This window comes from Osmia lignaria, chromosome 15 (genome assembly GCF_051020975.1).
Source record: "Osmia lignaria lignaria isolate PbOS001 chromosome 15, iyOsmLign1, whole genome shotgun sequence".
Classification (NCBI taxonomy): domain Eukaryota; kingdom Metazoa; phylum Arthropoda; class Insecta; order Hymenoptera; family Megachilidae; genus Osmia; species Osmia lignaria.
The window spans coordinates 3,172,564-3,195,300 of record NC_135046.1 but is presented as its reverse complement, the minus strand read 5'-3'; the positions used below and the strand labels follow the sequence as shown (position 1 = coordinate 3,195,300).

The 22,737-nt window shown below is 42.2% G+C and overlaps 1 protein-coding gene across 1 annotated transcript in view; it reads right to left on the bottom strand.

Moving 5' to 3' along the window:
- The window catches only part of LOC117600044 (cell adhesion molecule Dscam2-like), an 83,849-nt gene that overhangs the window by 5,602 nt on the left and 55,510 nt on the right, over window positions 1–22,737 (bottom strand). The window contains exons 6-10 of the mRNA XM_076692641.1: window positions 21,515–21,676; window positions 19,622–19,771; window positions 13,397–13,514; window positions 7,169–7,412; window positions 5,813–6,017 (exon numbers count right to left, since the gene is read on the bottom strand). Coding sequence (XP_076548756.1) covers window positions 5,813–6,017; window positions 7,169–7,412; window positions 13,397–13,514; window positions 19,622–19,771; window positions 21,515–21,676 — 879 coding nt within the window. The remainder of the gene's footprint in view (window positions 1–5,812; window positions 6,018–7,168; window positions 7,413–13,396; window positions 13,515–19,621; window positions 19,772–21,514; window positions 21,677–22,737) is intronic.

The following is a 22,737-nucleotide window of genomic DNA, read 5'->3' as shown; positions in this document are numbered from 1 at the left end:
GCTTCGCGTAACGACCCTGGCCGGTAATGAATTCATGAAGTTCATAAGCGCGAGCACGTCGGCTATGAAATAACAACGACGACTTGCCGAGAACTTTTCGCATGCATACCGTGATTCTACCGACTCGCGACTTAATAAAACTTCACCCCTTCCCGACATCGTTTGATCGCCGGTTGCTAATTCACGATCTAACGTGACTGATGAAGTTAAAAGACGTTCAACGCAATCACTAACGTATAATAAATATTGTATGTAAATAATTTTCAAATACAGGTAAGTCTCAATTAATGCTAGTTCACATAGTGCGATATTCGCATTTAATGAGAACAAAAATTCAGTTAATGCAAGGCTTGCCAGACTTCTTTCAATCGGTAAAACAGTGAGAAAAATTAGTCTTTTGTTTTAACGGTTTTTAAATTTCTTCTGTTGTTGTGAAGAAATAATTCTTCTCAAAGAATTCGAAGATATATTTCAAGCTGTGGAGGTCGTAAAACAAAAAATTTCAGATGCCGATCCAGACATGGATCGAAGCATGCATGTTAACAGAGACTTGGATAAAATACTGCGGGTTTATCGTCACATATACGAAGATATGAAAAAAGCAGAAGAAAGTGCAATCAACACTGTTAAAATACTTTAAAAAATAATAAACATGTTTATGCTATTATAATTTAATAATATACGTATGAAAGGTATATTTCAAAAATTTTGATCGTATATTTTCTTTAACTAAGAATCAATTCCTATATTTCAAGTATTCGAATAGTACGAATTCAAACAATGCGAACAATTTCTGAGATTTATTACCCGCACTAATCGAGACCTACCTGTAGTAATTTTACTCCTCTTTTAATTCAGTCGCTCGGTGGTTGTTCATAAAAATTCAACGTCACGTCGGCACCTTGCGTATAATTAAAAGACAGGGCTGGCTAAGGAAGCTATTAATAAATTAACAATTACGTCTGTCCAATTATCCGGTCTCGTTACTCCGTCTTCGTAGCGAGTTACTTCCCGTCCCAAGATCCTTCAGCACGTGGAATAATCTTTGAAAATATCTCAGGTACAAGGGATCCCTGTGTTTGTGTGTACCGAAACGGTTCAAAATAAAGGGCAAGGAAAGAAGAAGAAAGATTTATCATAACTAACCTCTCAACCTTCTCTCCTATTCCCCTCTGACAATGCATCGTATCTCTTCTCCTGTTTCTTTTGCCCGTGCTTCGTATTTATTGTAAAATTATGCAGATTAAAGAGATAGCAACAGTACGGTTATCGTTTACCGTCCGCGTTCTCCCTCGGTCCCGTGCGACCAGTAATACGATGGAACGTTTGAAATTTCATTCTCGATTAGGAATTTAACCGAAGCTTCGATACGTGTTCGTGTGTATGTATTCTACGTAAACGTTTCGCGCTCGATAATTTTACGAGGCAACGGCGTTTTGGTTCAACGAGCTGGGCTCCGTTGTTAATGAAACGCGAACAGAGAGCACAGCCGCTTGTTTATCGTGGAAAGAAAACGAGGACCTTCGTGTAAATAATAGCCCAGTCTGTCGTTAAATATAACCAGTACTCGTGAAGGTAGCCCGTTCGTTGCTTGGCAGCAATGTAAATTAAAAATCCCAGTGAAACACGGATGCAACGACCGCGAGCGCGACTCGTCTAGAAACTTAATTTACCGTAGTAAGGGGTAAGGGAACGAATTTTTCGTTTCCGGTTCGTCTGAATTTCTAGACCCCTCTCTAAACGATGCCCTTCGTCTAACATTTCCGCCTCGCGATCCCACTTCGTATATTATAATTGCGTCGCGATCAATCTCTACGACGAAATGCGACTTTCCCTGGTCGTTAAACGAATTACGTTTCTGAAATCTTTGATTGCGCTATCCTCGAGTATACTCGTGACCCAGTTATTCGTAATGGTTAGAGTTAGAAATATATACATTAGTATATATTTATTTTCCAAGTATTTCAAATTTTAACCCCTTGTGGTTGAAAGTTATTCTAGTAAAGATTGACTGACATTCATCAAAAGAAATGTAATTAGCCTTCGAATATATTCCAAGAACTTCGGATGAGAAAATGAAACAACGTAGACTAACTCTGTTTCTAATTCGGTATTCGGACAGAATTGGATGTCAAAGTTGAACGAAGTCGCTCGTACGATATTCGGCTCCCGAATACCTGAACTACTTGCAGCAAGCACGAACGTGTGTTGTAACTCTTTCGTGTCCTTGTTTGCTCCTCCTTGCATGCGGTACGCCTTCTTCCCTGACGTATCTATGACGCATAATAAATAGACGTAGCTAGAGGTTCAAGCTGAACCGAGATCGTGCTCGGCCGGCATGCTAAGCATCGGCAAAACCGCAGGAATCTCGTTAGCGTATGCAAATCCTGGGTGCTGGTACTAACTATCTCATCGTGCTGCGGGCAATCCCCACCTAATGTACACTGTATGCCCGGCAGCTTTGAAATCATGCGGCCGAGAAGAATTCTAATGAGGGCTAACGGGACATCCAACTTTCCCATCTTCGATTATTCGCGTAACGCAATATATCAAATCCTTAATTGATAAATTTCTAATAAAGGTAGAGATCGAATTTAAAAAAATAAATCAATATTCGAATTGATGAAATTCAATTTGCGACAAGATCGATACGCTGTAGATTGCAGGTTTGTTTTAATAAAAACAAGCAACTGTTTTTCTATAAACGATACGAAAACCTACGAGACATTCCGTGTACGAACGATATTACTCTGTATTATTGGAGGAAGAAATGGTTATTGTAGACTGCAAATACAAACAGCAAGAGAACGAACTGATCGAAATCATACTTGTAAATAATAGGTAGAATCATTAGAGAGAAATTGTTTTCCTCAAGAAATATTTCCAATTGATGCGACATTGTCAAGGAGAATAACAATATTGGTATACATTTACATACAGGAGCTCGATATCTGATAATTTTTATTATATTTATCTTATCATAAGAATTCTTAAATTATGATGGTGGTTAATACACTCGAAATAATATGCAATCACAACCCCCTTTAAAACTAATGAAAAATCGTTTAGCAGGCTTAACTCCGAGTGACGGTAAGTTATCGTGGGCCGATACAATTGTAGGTGAAACGTTCAAAGGTTGAATCCATTACCGTTGTTTGCCCCTGTTCTTGTTTCTATCGCGGTGTCTGGCCACTAAGAACCTATTCTCCTTCGCCCCTTCAATTACCCGTTGCGTACAATAGGGTGGCGGGCGTGGCGAGAGAGGAAATAGTTTCACCTCTGACGCCCGACAGCCTTTGAATCGAGGGAAAGAGAAAACAAACCGTGCAGGCTTCCCGTACCAATTGTATCTTTGGTCCGTGGTCAGTGAAATGGAGGCCAACCGAGAACGAAAGAGAAGTTAAAGTTTCGACGACTATCAAAGTTACCGAACGGCCACTATATCACGGTGTGCGTTTAATGACTAGGAAAGTACGTAAGGAACTTTCCGTGCAATCGTAAGAAATGAGAATAATTAATTTCCTTCGTAAATCGAGTTTTAATTGAATTTCCACCCCGACCAAGTCGCGATCATTGATTCGGTAAAAAAGCATCGCCATTCTAACGCCTGTATTCGCTTTTTCCAATCAACCAACACCATTATTTATATCGGAACAGAGGAATTATAAATTATGAATAAATTTGACTTCGGCGTCTTTGTTTTTGACGAGCCGTGCTGTTTGAAAGAGGGGCGATTTGTTCCCATAGGCATACCGATTCGCGAAAGGTAAAAACAAAGTGTCGATAAATTGGTTTTATTATATTTCCAGGGGGGAAAATTCGCGTATCACGCGGTTCTCGATAGAACGTATTAATACGCAACATCGGTCCCGCGTGCACGACCGAACGATGGAAAGCAAACGAGGCCATTTTCCTGGAAAAATACCGCGTAGCCCGGGGCGGAACGACTTCGTGATAGAAAATACGTTTTCCAGAGTTTCGGAACACCGAACGATACCTGCGAAATCTTCTCGTTCGTTGGTAGCTGGTGGCCCGCGAAATCGACGGACAGACAACTTTTCTCTCTGTAAACGAGTTCCAGCCGATAGCAATCTGCCTTGATAAAAGTGTTTTAATTGAAATCTTCGGGACGATAAACTTGGAAGCATCGATCACCGTACAAGCTGGGTCCGGTTAATGGAAAAAGCATCCAAGTCCATTACTTAAAACTCGACGACGAAAGTAGTAACCGATACCAGGACCTCTGAACGTGAAATTCGAGAAAACAAGACTGTTTTACATCGAAATAACGCGCGACAAAGGCGTATCTTCGAGCAAAGGTCGCAGCACGAGCACAAAAGGTCGATTGTAATCGTTGACACACTTTATTGTCGACTGAAAAAGATGGACGAAGAAAACTTTTGTAGGCCACTGATTCTAATGTCTCTTTTCCTGAGGTAGATATACAATGCGAAAAAATGAAATCTTTCTCGCATTTCAATTATACACAGTTTAATATACTAATTAAATATTCCGCTTTAATTGAAACATTCTATATTTCACAAATTTACAAATCAAATTAAAGCTTCGATTCAACCTTCCTCCCTCTTTATCCACAAAAACCACTAGCTCAATTTCCGAGATCAAATTCAATCTCATTCAACAAAACACTCGGCTATTAACATCATATATATATTCGATCACAAAAATTCCTCACCGTTCGAGAATTGAATCGAGCTCGATCTAAAAGCACCTAAAATCAACAAAGAAAAGAAACGGGACGAGCACGAACGATGGGTTGGCGGGATTCTATAATTAAAAGCATTCGAATCGAAGCGAGCGCGATTAACGGGTGGCAAACAGCGATTTCCAGCTGGAGGCACGATCGGAAGAGAGAGATGTGGCCATTTTCGCGCAAAAATGGCACGTACTTCCCTAGAGGAAAGCAGCACGGCTCCGTGATGGAAAACGCGTTACGATGGAGTGCCACGCAAACCTGGAATGGATCGTATGGGTAGGAGTTCCACTGCATTAACCACCAGCAACCATTCGCTCGACAAACAAGTTCACCCCCAACCCTTTCGCCTCTTTCCTCGTCCCTGAGTCTACTGCAAGTCTGTCTTCCAAACATCGGTTCAATCTCGTACCCAATCTCCACCGAGGAAAATCATCGGCTTAACAAACGAAAAACGTGCAAAAAGAACGTTTTTCAGACAGCAAGAATTTAACTGTCGAAATTGAAGAAGCTAGACGTAATTTAAAGCTGTGGCTCTGGACGTGATGTCATTAGACGCCACGTCGGACTGTCTTAAACGTTTCATTTTCGCGAAACGTTCGTTAAACTGTTTTCGCGAGCCATCCTGTTGCTATCTACGAAGAGGAGGGAACGAAGGAGTAAGATGGTTGTTTAAAATCGTTTAAACGATATAATGGATATTACCGGAGAGTCAGCAGGGTGGCTCGAGCTTCTTACAGCGGGAGAAAAAGATTATTATGTCGAGAGGGAGGGGAATGAAACGGGCAATCTTGAATGTGCTTTAACGACGATATAATGAAACGATCCTTGTTTATGATAGAAAGGGTATTTCTTTTAATTACCGTTTATGAATCTTTATCCGATATCGTTTGGGTGGTGCAACGATCCTTAAAAAACTACCCTCGTGATTTTGTAGTCCGAGATTGAACGTTCTAGTTAAGGTTAGATGCGTATTTTCAATTTTAATCCCGATAACGATCTGTTTATTCTATATTTCCATCGTTCGCTCGCTCCCCATGCAGATCGCGCGAATGGAGCAGAATGGAGGCAAACGTTAAGCAAACAAAGAAGACTCACCGCCCAGCCGCAATTCCGCAATTCCTTGAGCCATTTCATACTCGTTCCTCACAAAGCACTGGTACATGCCGCGATCCTCCCGTGCAACCGACATCACGGAAATACGTTCCCTGGAAACCGCCCTTATACGAACGCCCGTTCTCAATGGCTGACCGTCCTTCAACCAGTACAGCGCCGCCTGCGGAAATCCACTTGCGCTGCAAGTCTGAAAAGCAGTTCAGAGAAAAGGTGTACCGATGAGAGTCGGCCGGTTTAAACGCGCACACCGATACAGGGATGCCCTCGAATCTTCTGCCCCCTTTTCCGTTACGAAAACAAGATTGCCAACATGGCTAGCCACGCCGGATACGTAGAGGGAGAACAAACTTCAACTCGAAACGTTTCCCGCCTTACCTCGTGAAAATCGGATTACAGTGAAACGGGGATCACGGTAAATGGCCCGGTTCTGGGCAAACAATTTGCCAAGAAAATTGGAATCTAGTTGCTTCGCAGCGAACGTTCTTGTTCATGAAGGAACAGAAAAGTTTACCGAATACGCGGCTCGAAATAGGGGTCTACCGAGACGGAATAATCAATAAACATATTGGGCAGATTTTTCCTGACGTTCTTATGTGAAGAGTTTGTCCCCTTTCGTAATTAAAATTAAGTATTGTTATGATAATGCGAGTCAAATAAAGCTAACACAATCTGCCGGTACTAATTGATCGCAAATATTGCATAATGAATATTGTGTACAAAATCATTAAGGTTACTGTAGAACGTTTGTAAACAAATTACAATGTTATTGAACTTCACAAAGTAAACTGAACTATGGTGGAACAGTGATTCCTAATAACAACAGCATGTATTGAAAAGTTGTTATTAAATAAATTAATAGTATAAACGGTTTTCTTTGTATGTTATTGACTTATACCACTATTCTGTGGTATTATTATTAGCAGAATATGGCATAATGAATATTGTATACAAAATCATTAAAGTTATTGTAGAACGTTTGTAAACAAACTACAATGTTATTGAACTTAACAAAGTAAACTGAACGCTGTATTATATGTTTCATGGTGGAACAGTGATTCCAATAATAACAGCATGTATTAAAAAATTGTTATTAAATAAATGAATAGTATAAACGGTTTTCTTGGTATGTTATTGACTTATATCACTATTCTGTAATAAATATTAGCAGATCCTGATAATCCGTGTTTAAAAAAAATAGAACCTTCAAAGATGAATGATACGAATATTAAGGGTATAAAGAGCAATCAAAAGCTTCATCGATGCTTCTAATTTTGGGTGAATTAAGTCGAGCAACGGATTACCAGGCTCGTATAAATAGGGATGGAAATCATCAATTACCAAATGAGCGGCTTTTCCAAGATCGACGGTTTGAATCGACGGCTGAACATGAACGCTCAATGGCGCAGACACCGTTAACCTCACTTCCATGGATTCGCTGCCCTCCGAATTACTGGCGGTGCACATATACGAGCCAGCATCGCCTTCCTGGACGCCTTGTATGATCAACGAACCGTCTCTCACCATGTAATGCCCGGATGTGTCCTCGATAGGCTCTTCTCTCTGATTTCTATTGTAATACCACCTGTGACGTAACAAGCAAAGAGAAAAAAATGAAGGAACATTTCTTCCTGGATCTCTAGATCGGTTGGCTTGGCCGGCTTTTGTCTTGAAATCGTAAAAAGGAATGACAACCAGCGAGCTTTGCCGGTGCTCGTAAAATCCTAGCGTTACTACGAGACGACACAATTGGAAATTCTATTTTAAGAGACGTCAATACTTTCGGATAAAGTAAATTTCTACTGCAGATACAATTTTAAGTTATTATTGCAGTAAAAAAAAAAAAAAAATATTCCTATTTCCCATTGCTCAACATTATTAACGTCGAAGTTAGCAAGTGAAAAGTTCTGAATAATTACAATTATGATTCGTTCCACACACGTCCATTTTAATTACAGTAATTAAAGAGTTAAAAAGTTCCCTGTAAATGCATTACATTCACCCTGTCGGCGACTCGGTCGCTCAATGCGATTAATAAGAGTCCAATGAACTTTCGAAAGAAGTGAAACAACAATAACCGTCGCGGTTCAAGATTTGCCGCACGCTCGTCTGACCAGTCACGGCGCATACTACTGTCAACTCGAGCGTGCCGTCGCTCCAGTGACTGGTCGGCTCGATGAATCGGAACTGTGCATCTCCCTTGGAAGCTGCAGTCTCGTTACGATGCAACGTTCGATCGTTGCTCAAGATTTCAAGCGTGCCGGGGCAAAAACACGCTCGTACCACTGGCATCGGACAGAGAGCGATATTGGCCCGTACCGTTTTACTATCCAACCGAGCCATTCCATTCCAGCGGTGTATCTCTCTGGTGCACTCGTGGCAACCACAAAATAACAACTGTTTCATCGGCAAGACTGAATACACACGCGGCACGACCGTGAATTGTGCTACGCTACTCGTACGTTCAACGTTTTTCTTTTCCTTTTTTCCTTTTTTTTTTTTGTTGTTGTTCGAGGCCCTGGATGCACACAGACCACGGGCATACAGCGGCCAGATGTACTGGCACGTTTTCAAAACACTGCCGCTTGAACAAGCAGCCTCACCATATACCGGAAACAAACGAGAAAATCGTTAATACCGAGGGATCTTTAAATAAAGGAACCATACTGGATATGGCATGCGTTCGTTTACCGGCGAGCAGGAAATTTTTGCGCTATCAGGATAATCGAATCGATCTTTCCCGGTTAACCCCGACCCTTTGAACCCATCCACCGAGGAAAATCTGATCCAATTCAATCTCAAAATCGACGTTTAAGCGAAGATCAACGCGAATCCTTCTATTTAGAGAATGTCTATTCTTCCAGTTGCATACGAGGTGGTTTGTCGAAGTCTTTCCTCGCCCGACGACGCTCAAAGAAAGAAACACTCGCGTTACACGGAAACGGAAACGAGCAGTGTCAATATTTATCGAGAAGAAAGTTGGAAAATAAAATTTTCGTCGCGCTACCGCTATTGATTCTGGTCTTCTAAGCGCGCAGGTAGCCCCGTTCGTCCGTACGCTCAGTTCGTCGACAAATATTATTCCTGGAAACCTCCTTTTCACCTGTCCGCTTTCAACGAGCACAGAGTTCCCGGTAACTCCGTATAATCGAAGCGATAAGGGGAGACGAAGGTGAAATCGTGTTCGTTCAACGAACGCGTACGTGACCTCGCAAAATCGAACGTCGTCTGAGGAAAAATTGTCGGGAAACTGTTAAGTTCCACGGTCGAAGGATATCAAGGCCGAATACTATCCGCAGAGTTACGAAATTCGAATGCGAACCTTAAATACGAATTATGCCGAATTAGTGTCGATCACCGGTGATTCGAACGCGTTCAAAGCGTTAATATTTTCAGCTAGGCAATCTCGGAGCTAAAACGGTCCCCTAACTTCGGCCAAAAATGATCTCCCCTTTCCCTTGCTTTAACGGTGCGGTTTGTCCCCGTCGGGGTGATTGACCTCGTCGACGGTAGTTTCGAAAAGCGGCGTCACAAGCTCTCGAAGGTTGGTCGGCTCGCGAGAGCCAGGATAAGGTAGGAGGTGTGGAAGGACTCCGGATTAGGTTGAAGAGTCGTACGGTACGGGACTGACGACGCGGGAAGAGAGGAGGGGTCGACAACGAGGAGTATACCTATAGATAATCGAATTTACGGAGGGAAATTGGTGAGGGAAAGAGATAGAGATAGAAGGCTGTGCCACACTGGCAAACTCTCAGACTCTCCTTCTCTCTTCTTCCTTCTTGCTTATCCTTTGGCCCGGTTCTCCATCTCCGTCCGTCAGACGACGCTGCTCTTCGTCAACTCGACGAGAGAAGCCGCGAAAGAGGCAGGGAGCAAGAGGACGAAGGAGGAGAGGGAGGGAAAACGGTGAACAGGCACGGAATACTCAGTGACGTCGGCGTACACGTAAATGCGGAATATTTGATGGGCTGTCAGAAGCAGTCTCTGTAATCAGCGGTCGGTTTGTTTGCGCTACCCATACACTCCTCTCCTCTATACATACACACACCTTCGCTTGCCTACGAGCCATCCCGCTTTTCCACCCTGCTCGCGAGAAACTGCGTGCGCGTTTATCGCGTGTCCTGTGTCCTCTGATTTTTATCTAATCGATCGCAGAAGGGTAGTTTCTTGGAACATCGCGATTACCGTATACTGGTTATCGATCCAGGAAATCAGCCCCGAACGCCGCTTTGACCGACGAAATTAATTACGCCTGTCAAACATAGGCGACAGGGAATTGTTAATAAAGCGACGCGCGTATGGAATTATTCACGGCTCGCGTCGAAACTCGTTAAAATTTTGATACCTCTCTGACACGGTGATATCCGTTTACGAATAGGGGCATCCACGGCGGTTAACGTCCGACGATTTTAACGGGTTTACGAGTTACACGGCTCGACGCAACAGTTTCGATAACACTGCGACACCAAGGCGAAACTAAATCAGTTCTCGTCCAAACGCGATGCGACAGGATAATCTTGTATACACGCGGAACAGCCCTTGTTACAGGAAGTCCCTTTCCCATGTCCCAGTCGTTGCGATAGAAAAAAGGACGAGATAAATACGGTTGACGTTTAATAATTCTGCTGTCGTTGTCCTCGTACGACAAACGCACGACCATCCTAGATCTTTCTCTTCTTTCGAAGCTGCTTCTTCTGTCGTTCGTTTATCCCTTTAATCAGAGCCGCTCGATCGAATAAAGAATGCATTAAAATTCTGATACGCGTTCCTCTTTCACCCTTTGTGTTTTATTCCATCCTGTTTATTTTTATAAGTACCCCGTGCGAAAAACACGAGACTATCAACAGGAAAGTTCATTAAGATTTCAGTTACGCGCGCTTTTACTCGCTCGATTCTTGGACTCGATTACGCCCGGTCGTTTTGTTTCTTCCTCGACTTTATTCGATTCATGAGGCTGGCAAAGGGGTCCAAGTTTCGAGACCGAGCACCAAAGAAACTCCATTAATATCGACCGAACGAACGAACGGACGATCTTTATCAAAGCAACTGGAGGAAAGTTCTCAAGGGGGGTAACCTATGCAACGGAATTCCCTGTCGTCAAAGACCCGGTCGTCTTTTCATCCCCTTCGTTCCCTATTTCTCTGTCTCTTTCCGTTGCATAATACACCCTTACGCATCGATAAACCTTGGATGTTTCGTATCTCGCTCGTGAAAATACCTTTTGCCAAGCGAAATAGCCAGACCACATCGTTGGGTTTGACATTAACGTTAATCCTTTCGTTTCTCAACGTTGGTGAAACTACTGACGACTCATTTCTTCGTTTTGCGATTAATTTATTATAGTAATTAGAAGACCTGTGTCGATTTATTCGAACAAAAATCCTGGATCATTATTATCATTCATTTAACTCTTTTCGATTTTCAAATGAAATCATACCCGAAACGCAAGGTAGCTGCGAGGGAACAACGTTCGCATCCGGCTTATTTCAAGCAGAATCACGGACAGACCCGGCAGAATTGGTGGCAAGAGGAGATTCGCCTCGAAATAACGTTATTCCACGACGGTGTTCTATATTCTGAAATACAGGGACGAGCAGGGGGCAGAGAACGGGAACAAAATTGAAATTTTTACATTTCAATAACGTTATAATCCTCGTCCGCGGCGCCACGTTGCTGCCGCGGATTATCGTCAATGATTTAACGGAAGTTCCGGCTGAAGCGGACCGGAGATTCGAGGATAACTCTGCCACGCGAACGGTATGTCTTATTAATCTAAAGAGCTCCTTTTAATTTACTCCAGCCGAGCGTTACCTTCTACTTTCGCGACGTCGAATGATTAGTTTGTATCGTAGCAGCTTGGGTCCACGAGGAAAAGTAAATGGCTGCTTACTGTTTAATTCCTCAGCGAAAGATGAAGGAGAATAAGTCGAGATACTAATGAAAGATTTGCTGTTTAACTTTAAACAAAAGTAAAATATGCCAGCATGCAAAATTATTCATTAGGTAATTTTCAAATTACAAATTCGTGAGATTCATATTTCCGGCATTAAAATTTCGATATTGAGCTTCTTTTTAATAAATACTTAATGCAACCCTTAATTAAGAATATTTTTACTCAACTCTTTCGCCAACGATCGTTTCATTCGTTCTTGATTACGCGAAGTGTTTCCTGTGCTTTTGCTGTCTGCTTTTCTTTCCCTTTTAAAAGAAACTCGAAACTTCTTCTCTTCGGAATCAGCCGAGAAAGTATGTCACTTTGCTCGAGAAAAGATATTTCAAAGTTTCAAAGAGAAATGACAAAATAATATTCCGAATGCGTTATTTTCCTAACGTTGAAAGAGAAGCCCTTCGAATATTTGATTGAAGTCAAATGTTAAATATATCAAACGTCTGGAAACGAAAGCAAAGGAAGAAATAAGGTTCGGACCATTTTTATTCACTGTTCTCCGACTCGTATAGCTACACGGTGGAAGAGAAGTGTTTTTGAAGAACCGAGTCCTCCGAGAACTTCTTAATTGCCGACTTTTGGCCCTCGAGTACGGTTCACTTGTTTGGCAAACAGTTTCCCGATACAACGTCGAGGGCAATATGCATCGGAAAAGTTTAATTGGCTCGATTTACGGGGATCACGGCTTTCTCTTGCGTGAAAAATATTATTAAAACCAATAACAATTACGATTTCAAGACCAATAATTTTTTTATATTAAAAGAAGTATAAAATTGCAAAATTGGTTCAATTACTTTTTGCAAACATGATTATATATATACACTCTGCAAAACAATTAAGGGATCACCTCTACGAACTCGAAAAATAGGACGAGAATCGATATCGCGGAAAGATCATTTGAAGCTGTGAAATCTCTATTTTCAGATCCTCTTTTAAGATTTTAGCTATGTTGAATTTTATAAAAATTATAGTGATATAAGTAGCACTTCGAAAGTTTTTAAAAATTTTGTTCAAATTTGTAACGTTGCATGGCACTAACAAAATTTTTTTAGCAGGTTGCATTTGTATCAGTCGAAAGCGACTACCTTCCTATGTAAAATCAGTATTTGTTGGTTGTTGTACGATTTTTTTTTGACTGAGTTATTTAATTTTGAAGTAAAAGTCGTCCTTTTGACTTTAACCGCTCCTAGAAAGCGATCAAATCATCATTGATCATTCGGTAAAGCAGTAGAAAGAGCAAATTTTTCTCTTTAAGATGCGTCTCTTGCTTTTTCATTTTGATGAACATTTTGATGTACCAGGTCTTTTTAGCGACATGCTTCAAAACCGAACAATTACCATTTTATCTTTAACTCGCTGTATCTCGGCATAGGATAGTCGTAGTATCATGGTCTTCAGTTCATTTTAAAGCAGAGAATTTGCAAATTCGATTGAGCCCCGAGCGAATGCACTGTGATAATCTTTTACCCATGGCCACTACGTTCAAAGTTACCGATTCGCTAGAAGCATCACTCGTACTTCAACGACTGTCTAACAGCCATGGATGCATATGTAGTTTATACTCTAAAAAAGCGTCGTGGCTGCGATTTTTTAGAATCTAAAAATATTTCTGATATCCTTACCTGTTGGTTGGTGTAGGATTTCCGTACGCGACGCAGGGTATCACAATGGTGTCTTTCAGACGGGCCGACATATAAACCACCTTCTCGTTTATCATCGGCGGCATGGTGCTCCGTATCTCTGCAAGCAGAAAAAGCGAAAAACGATCAAGCATAAATCCTGCTACGGCAACCCCGTCGAAGTGTCCCGAACAAAGGAATCCGCTGAACTCTCCGACGCGTGAAACAATCAAGAAATATCTCTCCCCCCTCTTGGCGAACTTACTTGCTTGTCTGCCAGGAGAAGAAAAAACTTTTCCCGAGATTTTGGACAATAGCGGAAGAAGAAGAGGAATTTCCCTTTAATATCTTGGCTGCCGGAAGAGCAGCTTCCTTCGACGAGACACCCCATCCCTGTCAGATGAGTTCGCGTAAATTTTTCCTCCTGACGTATGCGAAATATATTCCTGCCGAGATACACCGACGAACGAGTCGTCGTTCAAAGTTCACCGGGTGTTTAATAAGAAAAGGAAGAAGTTAATGGCAGGCGGGTTCAATTACCAGATAAAATTACCGGAATTCTAAATCGAGCAATACGATACGCGGGAAATAACGTGGAAACGGTATTTGGATTATACTGTTGGGGAAATTGATAGTGACAATATCGCGGGAGATTTAACAAAAGAAAGCAAGACGGCGAGTAAGGAAAGGAGAGAGGAAATACATCCTTCAAGATTCTCCGGGGATTCTTCTTTTCCTGGCAAAACAGATACACCCGCAACAGCGTTACACGTACACGAACAAGGGGGTGTTACTTTGCGCCACCGACGCACCCTCTTGCTCCCTCATGACGAGTTCATGTAACTTTGTTCCATGATATACGGGAAATGTTTTCCACGGCGTGTCATAAATAGCCGCCGGCTGAAAAAGGAACGCTGTAACAACGGTTTCGCCGTGGCGAAGAAACAGGAAGAAGAAGAAGAAGGAGCAGGCGGAAGGGCAGGAGGAAAGTAATGGAGGATTCAACGGCGCACGCATCAGCTCGGACATTTAATGGTGAATTATGGTCACAAGATAGTGATTGGTTGTAAGTTGTGGCGTATCATAAAGGTGGCAGATAACATACAAGTATTTCCTCTGTAGGAGAGGGGAAAAAATGACGTTTCGTCTTGGGATCGTCTGTCAGACTCGTCCAGTGGGGCTGAGAACAGACCCATGTTTATAACCTGCCCTGCCGTTTCCAAGTTTGCAATGATACCGACGGTGGTTAAGGGCGCGATATTGCGCAATAGAGCAATATATGGAAGGTGGACGTAATATAAATATCCACCTCCCAGCAGCCACCTCCCAACCAAGTGGCGCTGGGTAGATCAGCGGATACGGAAGGCCCAACACTTGACTAATTGTCGGGAATTGTAAGGAATTTTAGTCTAGGACGCTTCTACTTTAACAAACTAACCTGGAGTGGGTAGCAAGCAACTACACCAGGGTCGCTTCACGCCCATAGCCAGAGCCCCGTATGCCACCGGAATAGCCGGTGTGCCCAGACCACACCACGGGGAGTAGGGGTTGGCACCTGACACCGCTGGGGCCCTTGGTCCCAGACACCTATCATACCGCAATTCGGAATTTTTACAGGGTGATCCTCTCACAGCCGGACACAAAGGAACTGGCGACAATGAAGACCGCACTATGAAGACATACAGAGTCGTCTCGGCCCGGGTAGGTCCCCCTGGCACGTGACAATGCAGACCTTTTTATGGTGCGGTCAAGGGGTTCATTGTCGCCAGTGTTCCTTTGTGTCCGGCTGCGAGAGGATCACCCTGTATATATTCGAACCGCATGCCGGGCGACCACTTGCGAGAACACTGTCACCGATTATCTGGCCGCCACCTAGCGGTCCCTAGCCCGAACTAAAAGCGTCCGGGAAGACGAAACCTTCCTCTCTCCCTCCACTTAAACGCCTACACCTCTGTTTGATTAAAATTTGAAATCTATTCGAGGGAGGAATTAACGATACTGAAAATGATGCGGTTAATAAACAACAAACAGTTATTTCGTTGGATGTTTCTCGTGGAAAGGTTTCATAAACGGAGTCAACGAGAAAAAGTCTCGATATTCAATAGAGGACCTTTGAAATTTATCCCGTAGCTGTGGGACGGCAATTAGCCCATTCGTTTCATTAAGATTTCATTAACAGATACACTCGTAATTAGCGATGCTCGAAATAAAGCGATACGAGGCAGATACGTGTTACAAGCACCACAGAGTATTGTAATAAAACGGTAATGAATATTACAACAAAGGTAGCCCCTCGTGTTTGCTGTGGAAACGAGAATCGATTCGTTTAAAGCTGAACGTATTTCCCGGATCGACGCGTAGGCGTTATTAACAGCTAGTTATCGTCTTCTTCGTCGCTCTTTTCCCCTTCGAAAATCCTGGATATCCGTCGATTCTGCCGACGCGACGATTCGAACATGTTCGCGGGACCGAATAACACAACGCGTGTGTTGTTTCGTTCGACGAGGAAATTCAATACTGCTCGTTGCATTGCCGAGAGCGTCATACTATCCTCCAGTTGGAAAGAAGATATTCGCGATGCGCCGAGTGCGGCTTTTAATCGTCAATGAATGCGAAACACACGGACCGATGCGGAGAATCGAAAGGATGCAAAGCGACGAGCAGTTTGTGTCGAGCACAGATTCACCAACGATCACTCGTCAGAGAGAATATGCAAAGCATTTCACTTGCAACCTATTCAAGAATATCAATTTCCTCGTTGTCGTCTTCGTAAAAAAATATGTCTACTTAGTAGGGATTTTTATTTTTTATTTTTTTTCTCCAGAAAAACCTATTAACACATTTTTATTTAAAAACAATAAATCTATTAAAAGCAGCCGTTTAATCCATACATAATTGAACGGACACCGATCAAAGGAAAAATAAAATCAGTTTGCATTCCACGCATTGAATCCTCGCACGGTGTTGATCACACGAACCGCGTGCGATCGCAAAATTTTCACATGGTTCGAAAGCTCAAACACCATAAACGGGAAACGAACAATGCGATACTCGCTTCAATGGAATGATTTTACGAGTTCGCGATACGTGACTGCGTGAAAAACCGTCCCTCCGATGTACAAATGCTTTCACTGCATACTGATTCTCACGCGATAAACTCGAACTTTGATCCAATTCAAAAATCTCGTTTCAATACGGATAGGTAATTTGAAAAAGTTTGTACGTCACTCATGAGACTCGCTGCGTGTCGGATTTTCGATGGTAATTTCGTGTATTCTGACCGCGAGAGTTACGAGAGGTAAGCAAGTAAATGGAAGGGGTTTCGGAATATGCAAACGATCGAACACACCGTCGGAAACTCCATTATTAAGTTTATAAGTATGTAAGTGCGCTTAGCATAAATTTATAGCTCGCTTGAAAGCGGTTTGGCTATATTAAGGTTACACCAAGAGGTACACAACTTTCTCAGGGTGACATTTTAAATTGACTTTTTTAAAATTTCTTCTGGGGAGAATTTCGTTTCGTTATTCATACCGTTAGAAAAATATTGCATGTTATTAGTGGTCATTAAACAAACAGCCAGCTATTATAAACAAATCTGCGTCAAGTGTACGTAAAGCCAACAATTACGCGATGCTTACACTAGATGCAACGTTTCTGAAATCACGTAGCGCGTTGGAGCTAATAATAATTTGCAATCCCGTGAGAGGTAATCTCTGTTTAGATAGCAAACGGTGTACGATATTTCTAAAATATGGACGCTTATGTACGATATTTTAAACAAATTCCTATAGCGTGAATCTTCATGGGTGTATACTTCCACTTCGACTATGACAAATAAATATCAGCCCGTTTTCGGCTACTTGCCGATAAACAACCGCTTACAAGCCTCTATCCCATTAAACTAGAATTCACAATCGAGCTGATGCACGAATTGCAAACACTGCTTCCCTGTGTTCGATACACGTTTGAATTTTCCTGCACGGTTAAATATTTGTACCAGATGATTTAGAGCGTCCTGTTCCCTGTGTACTCTATAATACTCTCGTTTAGAATTTACCTTCGACCACGATGTTTAGACAGTCTAAGGATAGTTCGAAAGTGACCAATTTAGTTTTACGACGACACGATTAAATGAACGTTTGTTAAGGGGTGGATTGGAAGTAAACAATCTGTTTAATGAACTTGAAAAGGCTTTTAGTAAGTTACGATAAAAAAAATTCAATCGCTTTAATAGAAACTGTAATTATAATATGTCGGACGTCGGACCAAACACGGATATTTCTACTATGAACTCGATACATTGATATTGCCGAATAATTAACAAAATTTTGAAATGAATTAATATTATATCAATATTGTCGCGATATTAAACTACAGGTCCAGCATCAAAAGCATAATTACGGTGCGTTTAAAAGCTGTAATTATAATTTGTCGGACTAAACGCTGATAATTCTACTGCGATTCGAGTAAAATTTCGAATTGACTGAACATCATATCGTAATATCGAAAGCAGAACTTCAAAGATAAAACAATGGTACCTTTAGGGATGATCATTCATAATGCGCCGCACTATACACGGTTATTTCTACTGTGACCAGTGAGCAGGTTAAATCCCAGTATTTTATCGTACCTTCGCGCGTTCCCTGTATTCTCCCTCACGCAATAATTACCAGCCAACGTGTAATAACGTTGATTAAGCTTGAATAATAATTTCGAGTGTGTAGCGTTGTTGCGATTAAAAATGTAACCACTAACCGAGCCACTTCTGATACCGGTGATGTTAAATTCAACGTAGAGCGAACTAACGTATCGCCTCGCCCAATTTTCAACGCACCTTCGTTTACCTTCCTCGTGATTACGAGATGGCTGCAAGCGCATCTGTGGTCTAAGCCAACGGTATATTAATTATACTTCGACAGCCTGCGCGGACTTATCGACTGGGATGACAGGCTAATGCACCGAAAACAAGAAAAAAGAAGTAGAGAATCGAAAGGCGAATGAGGGATGAACGGAAAACGAAGCGATGAATTATAACGCTTTCCACGATCGAAAAATTACAGGGAATGTAGCGAAGAACGTGCAGAATGTCTTCGACTTCCGGGATTTTTTTTTTCTCTCTTCCGTTTGCACGCATCGCATCGTACAGGGGCACGTCTGAAGCTTGAACCAGTGAATCTGAAGGGTAAGGGGTGTGGCATGTGAAGAGAAGCATCATTAGTTAGCCCGGCTCGAGTGGAGATTTCTCCCCTTTTTCCGCTTCTTCTTCCACGTCTTCTTCGTCTTTTCACCCGTGTGTATTTTTTTTTTCCCCCTTTCTTCCTGTTTCGCTTCGTACCACGCGCAGCTAACCCCAGAGCAGACGTTACGCGGCGAAGCCTCGGCAAGGTAACAAGCGCGATGCCAGTTGGTTTAAAACGAGCCGAGAAAAAGCTTTTCAGACGACCTCTTGATCGCGGGTCTCGTCACCGGTGCCTGGTAATTACACCTGGCTGAGAGAATATTTTTACTTTGATCGAACGCCGATCATCCGATGGCTCGTTAACTCGTTCGCAATTTTCGTACTCGACGCGAACCGATCCGAAGCGACGTCGAGGAAACCGAGATAATCTCGTAAACATCCACCTATCTCTGGGAAAAATTTCCTAATATCGCGTCAAATTTCAAAGGAGGGGATAATTATGCAGTAGGTAACATTTTTGCTCTAACGATGGTGTTTATTTTTTTTTACTCTCGTTAAGACTCTCTGTCGTCTTATGCTGAAATCTCCTGTGTCTAATATTAAAACTTCATTAACCGAGTTAATGGAAGCGTGCTCGAGTTTGAACGGACAGAAGCTTTTAGGGAAAGTAGATCTATGTAGTGAGAACGCTACTTCTTTGAAGCGTTTAATCTCGCGGAACTGGTAGACTAAGATTCAATGACTTAACGAGGAATGCATGAATTTTAATAATCGATCGATGGAAGAGACTTTATGTTACATCAATTAGAAAATCTAAGTAGCTTAAAATCCCCGAGTCCAATAATCCCAACAACAGCGAAACAAGGTGAAATCTGCGAGAGGATTACGTAACGTAGTAGCAGCAAAGTGTGTTAATTATCTCGTCGAGTGGAATAAACGCAGCCTAGTCGCGTTATGAATTTTCGATCACGCCAGAGTAACGCGAATCGTGCTGGAAACACGTTATCTTATCCATGGCAACGTAAAGCGGATTTTAATGCACTTACCAGTCAATTGAAGCCTGCCAACGTTGCTGCTGACGACCGTTTCCTGCGTCAGACGATGATGCGTCCTGCACCGATAAGTTTGTTGCGCGTCCTCCCTCGTGATGTTCAGTATCATCAGCTCGCCGCTCGAAAGCATATGATACTTGCCATCTGCGAACAGAGATCGCATTTCAATCGCACGGAACGGAACGGAACGTGTAAACGTTCGATCGCGTGGTCGATTTCGTTTACGACTATTCATTTCAGCCATTTTTTCCTTTTTTTTTTTGTTTTCGTTGGTTCGAGTTCATTCAACTTTGAACCTTCAACGATGAATGTCTGGCCGGCTATCGATCGTCTTGCGGCAATTGATGAACGTATTAACAAATCCGTCTGGATTATTAGAGGGCACATTCAGAACTGGCTTCGCCGGGCACACCTTAATCGAACTCCTCCATAATTAATGAAGTTTTCCTCGTTAACGGGTTTACGGCGCTCACGAGCGAAAACTTTCCGCACAATGCATCGACGATCGACAGTCTACGATGCGTTTGAAAGTTGAAACTTTAAAGGATAACCCTTTTTCTGACCCAAACACCCGCTAGTTAGGTTCAGTTTCGTAAAGGAACTATGTTGTAAACTTTGAAGATCTTGGAAGGGTAAGCGTTTTCAGAAAGTTATCTGATAACCGTGATAGGGTTCGTTAGGTTCAGATTTTAATAAGAGTTTCGAAGAGTGGAGATGATTTTTAAGTGGAACGAATAAACAATCTAAATCTAGAAAACTAAAGATACGTTGGAACGATCGATTCAGAATTCAGTTAAGTTGAATTTATTTTTATTTCTGTTTAGAGTAAGTGAATTTTCGATATACCTAACGTAACTTAAACCTAACCCGTCGCTCGGGATTTACCGAAAAACAATCCCCAGGAGCTCGCGTGTCGAGTGCAATCGAAATCTAAAACGCTTCGATCACGAGGCTTCTCCGAACGACTCCCCCCTTCGACGATCACCGTTCGTAAATGGCAGAACTCTATCCGGCGAAATAGGGGCACGTCGTGGAAACCGAGAAAGAGACACCATACTTCGTGCACAAGACGTAACTTGACCTCGTTCAGATCCATTCAATTATTTCCACGAGGCACGATCTTCTGAAAACCCGGTCCCGATATTTACCGTGGAAAATTCTCACGGATGGAGCGCAATTCTCCAGTTCATTCTCGCGAGATCTTTAGCCGGCGTAGCTGAATGAATTCGCAACGACGAGAATAACGCTTCGTATCGCAAAAAGAAATACGCCTTCTGAGGCGAGAAAATTGCCTCGGATTTTCTCCGTTTGTTTTTATTTACCAAACGACCGAGAGCTCGTTATTAATCCCTTGCCTACTAATGACGAGTCAAGCTCGTATCACGGATTCTAACTTAACTTTTTGACATTTCGTAGGAATCTACATATGACTTTTGCAATTTTTGTTAAGATTAATAATGGAATAATTTGAGGTATTCTCAAGTTTTTTTAATTAGATAGTTCATCAATGAATCTATAATGCTCTAAGCAAAGGAATGAACCTCTTAACTTAGATCGGTTGAATAGTTTTTGAGTTACATTTCCCGCCAATTTAAAAAATCATGTTTCGAGAAAAACGCGTTCAAAGTTTTGCTTGGCCTCAGCGATGCTCAAGACGCGTGTCACGCTCGGAGGCTATAGCTTCGAGCTATATTTTGGGATTATATTCTTGACATGTTGAACTAACAATTTATGCAAAAAAAAATTTGCATTTTTTGAAAGTTCTAATTGGATTTCCCCCCTTAAGAGGTTAAACGTTAATTTGGATCGGATTATTGGGAATTTCTAATACGAATTTGTACTACAAAAGGTTAAACGACGTGTATAGAGTTACGCAACGGTACTTACCTCCCATCGTAGACGGGTAGATATTGAAGGACGGTTCCTGAAGCCAAGACGTGATCGTGACGTGGTCACGAACGAAACTGGGTACGTTGCATCGCATAAGTACGTTGTTGCCGAGGAAACCGCCGGGACATTGCACTTCCGGATCGTAACGCTGGTTCACCACTAAAACACACAAACAACGGACCGCTCGAAAGCGAGGCTAAAGCAGTAGGGCCACCAGGCACGGATTTAACGACTCGGAAAACCTTCGGTCTACCAGGAAAACGTGAAAAATTTGCACAACTTACGCGTATTTTCATTATTCCGTGCGCGATCGAATATTGTACACTCGAGGAGAAATTTGTCTGTCAATCATCCGGTTGCACGATAGAAACTATTTTCAGAATGAATCGTAAATAACGAATCGCTTTTAACTCTTCGCGTTCGAATTCTGTGAAATATGAAAGTTTCAACGGCGATGCAGAAATTCGAAAATAAAATCGTTTTATTTAGCTTTCAATACTTTCTACAATTTACCGAGCTTTTCAAGCTTTGACTTTGTAAGAAACCATCTAATCTTAACCTTTCCTTCTGTGAAACACTCGGCGAAATATTCGACGACTCGGCAGGTCGGATTTAATCTATCGAATAAATGGACCTGAAAGGGTTAATAGGAACGCAGAACGTGCCACAAGTCTCATTCGTTCGCGCAGCTAGCTCACTTAGCGCGGTTTTAGCGACGAGGACTAAATTATTTCGACGAATCGATACGGACCTGGTTCTCTTGCCAGAGATATACCGGGATACGAAACTCATACTTCTAAGAATGTTGACCTCGTATAGGAAAGTTTCTCAGAGAAAGCGTCTTCAATTTCTCTTGAAACGAAACAAATTGTTAACACGTTGACTGACATAACGTAGAAAGACGAAATATAATAGTTTCCCTGTTTTCCAAAAAAATGTTCTCTTATTTCGTATATCGACTGAAGGCTCTCACGTTCCTCGAATCCGTTCCTGAAGGCAGCCTGCTAGACTTAATTGTCTCCGCGCTAGAGGACACGGTGGCGAAGGCGAGAAAAAAAAAAAGGTCGTTAAGTGGCGAGGCAAGGGTGTAAAGTAAAATGGAGGGCGCGACGCGATACCTCGGGATTAAATCCAGCCGGCTTTGTGCACGACTATAACTACTACAAGATGTTGATACCGTCGTCACGGAATCAACTTTATGCGGTACAGGATGAAAGCCA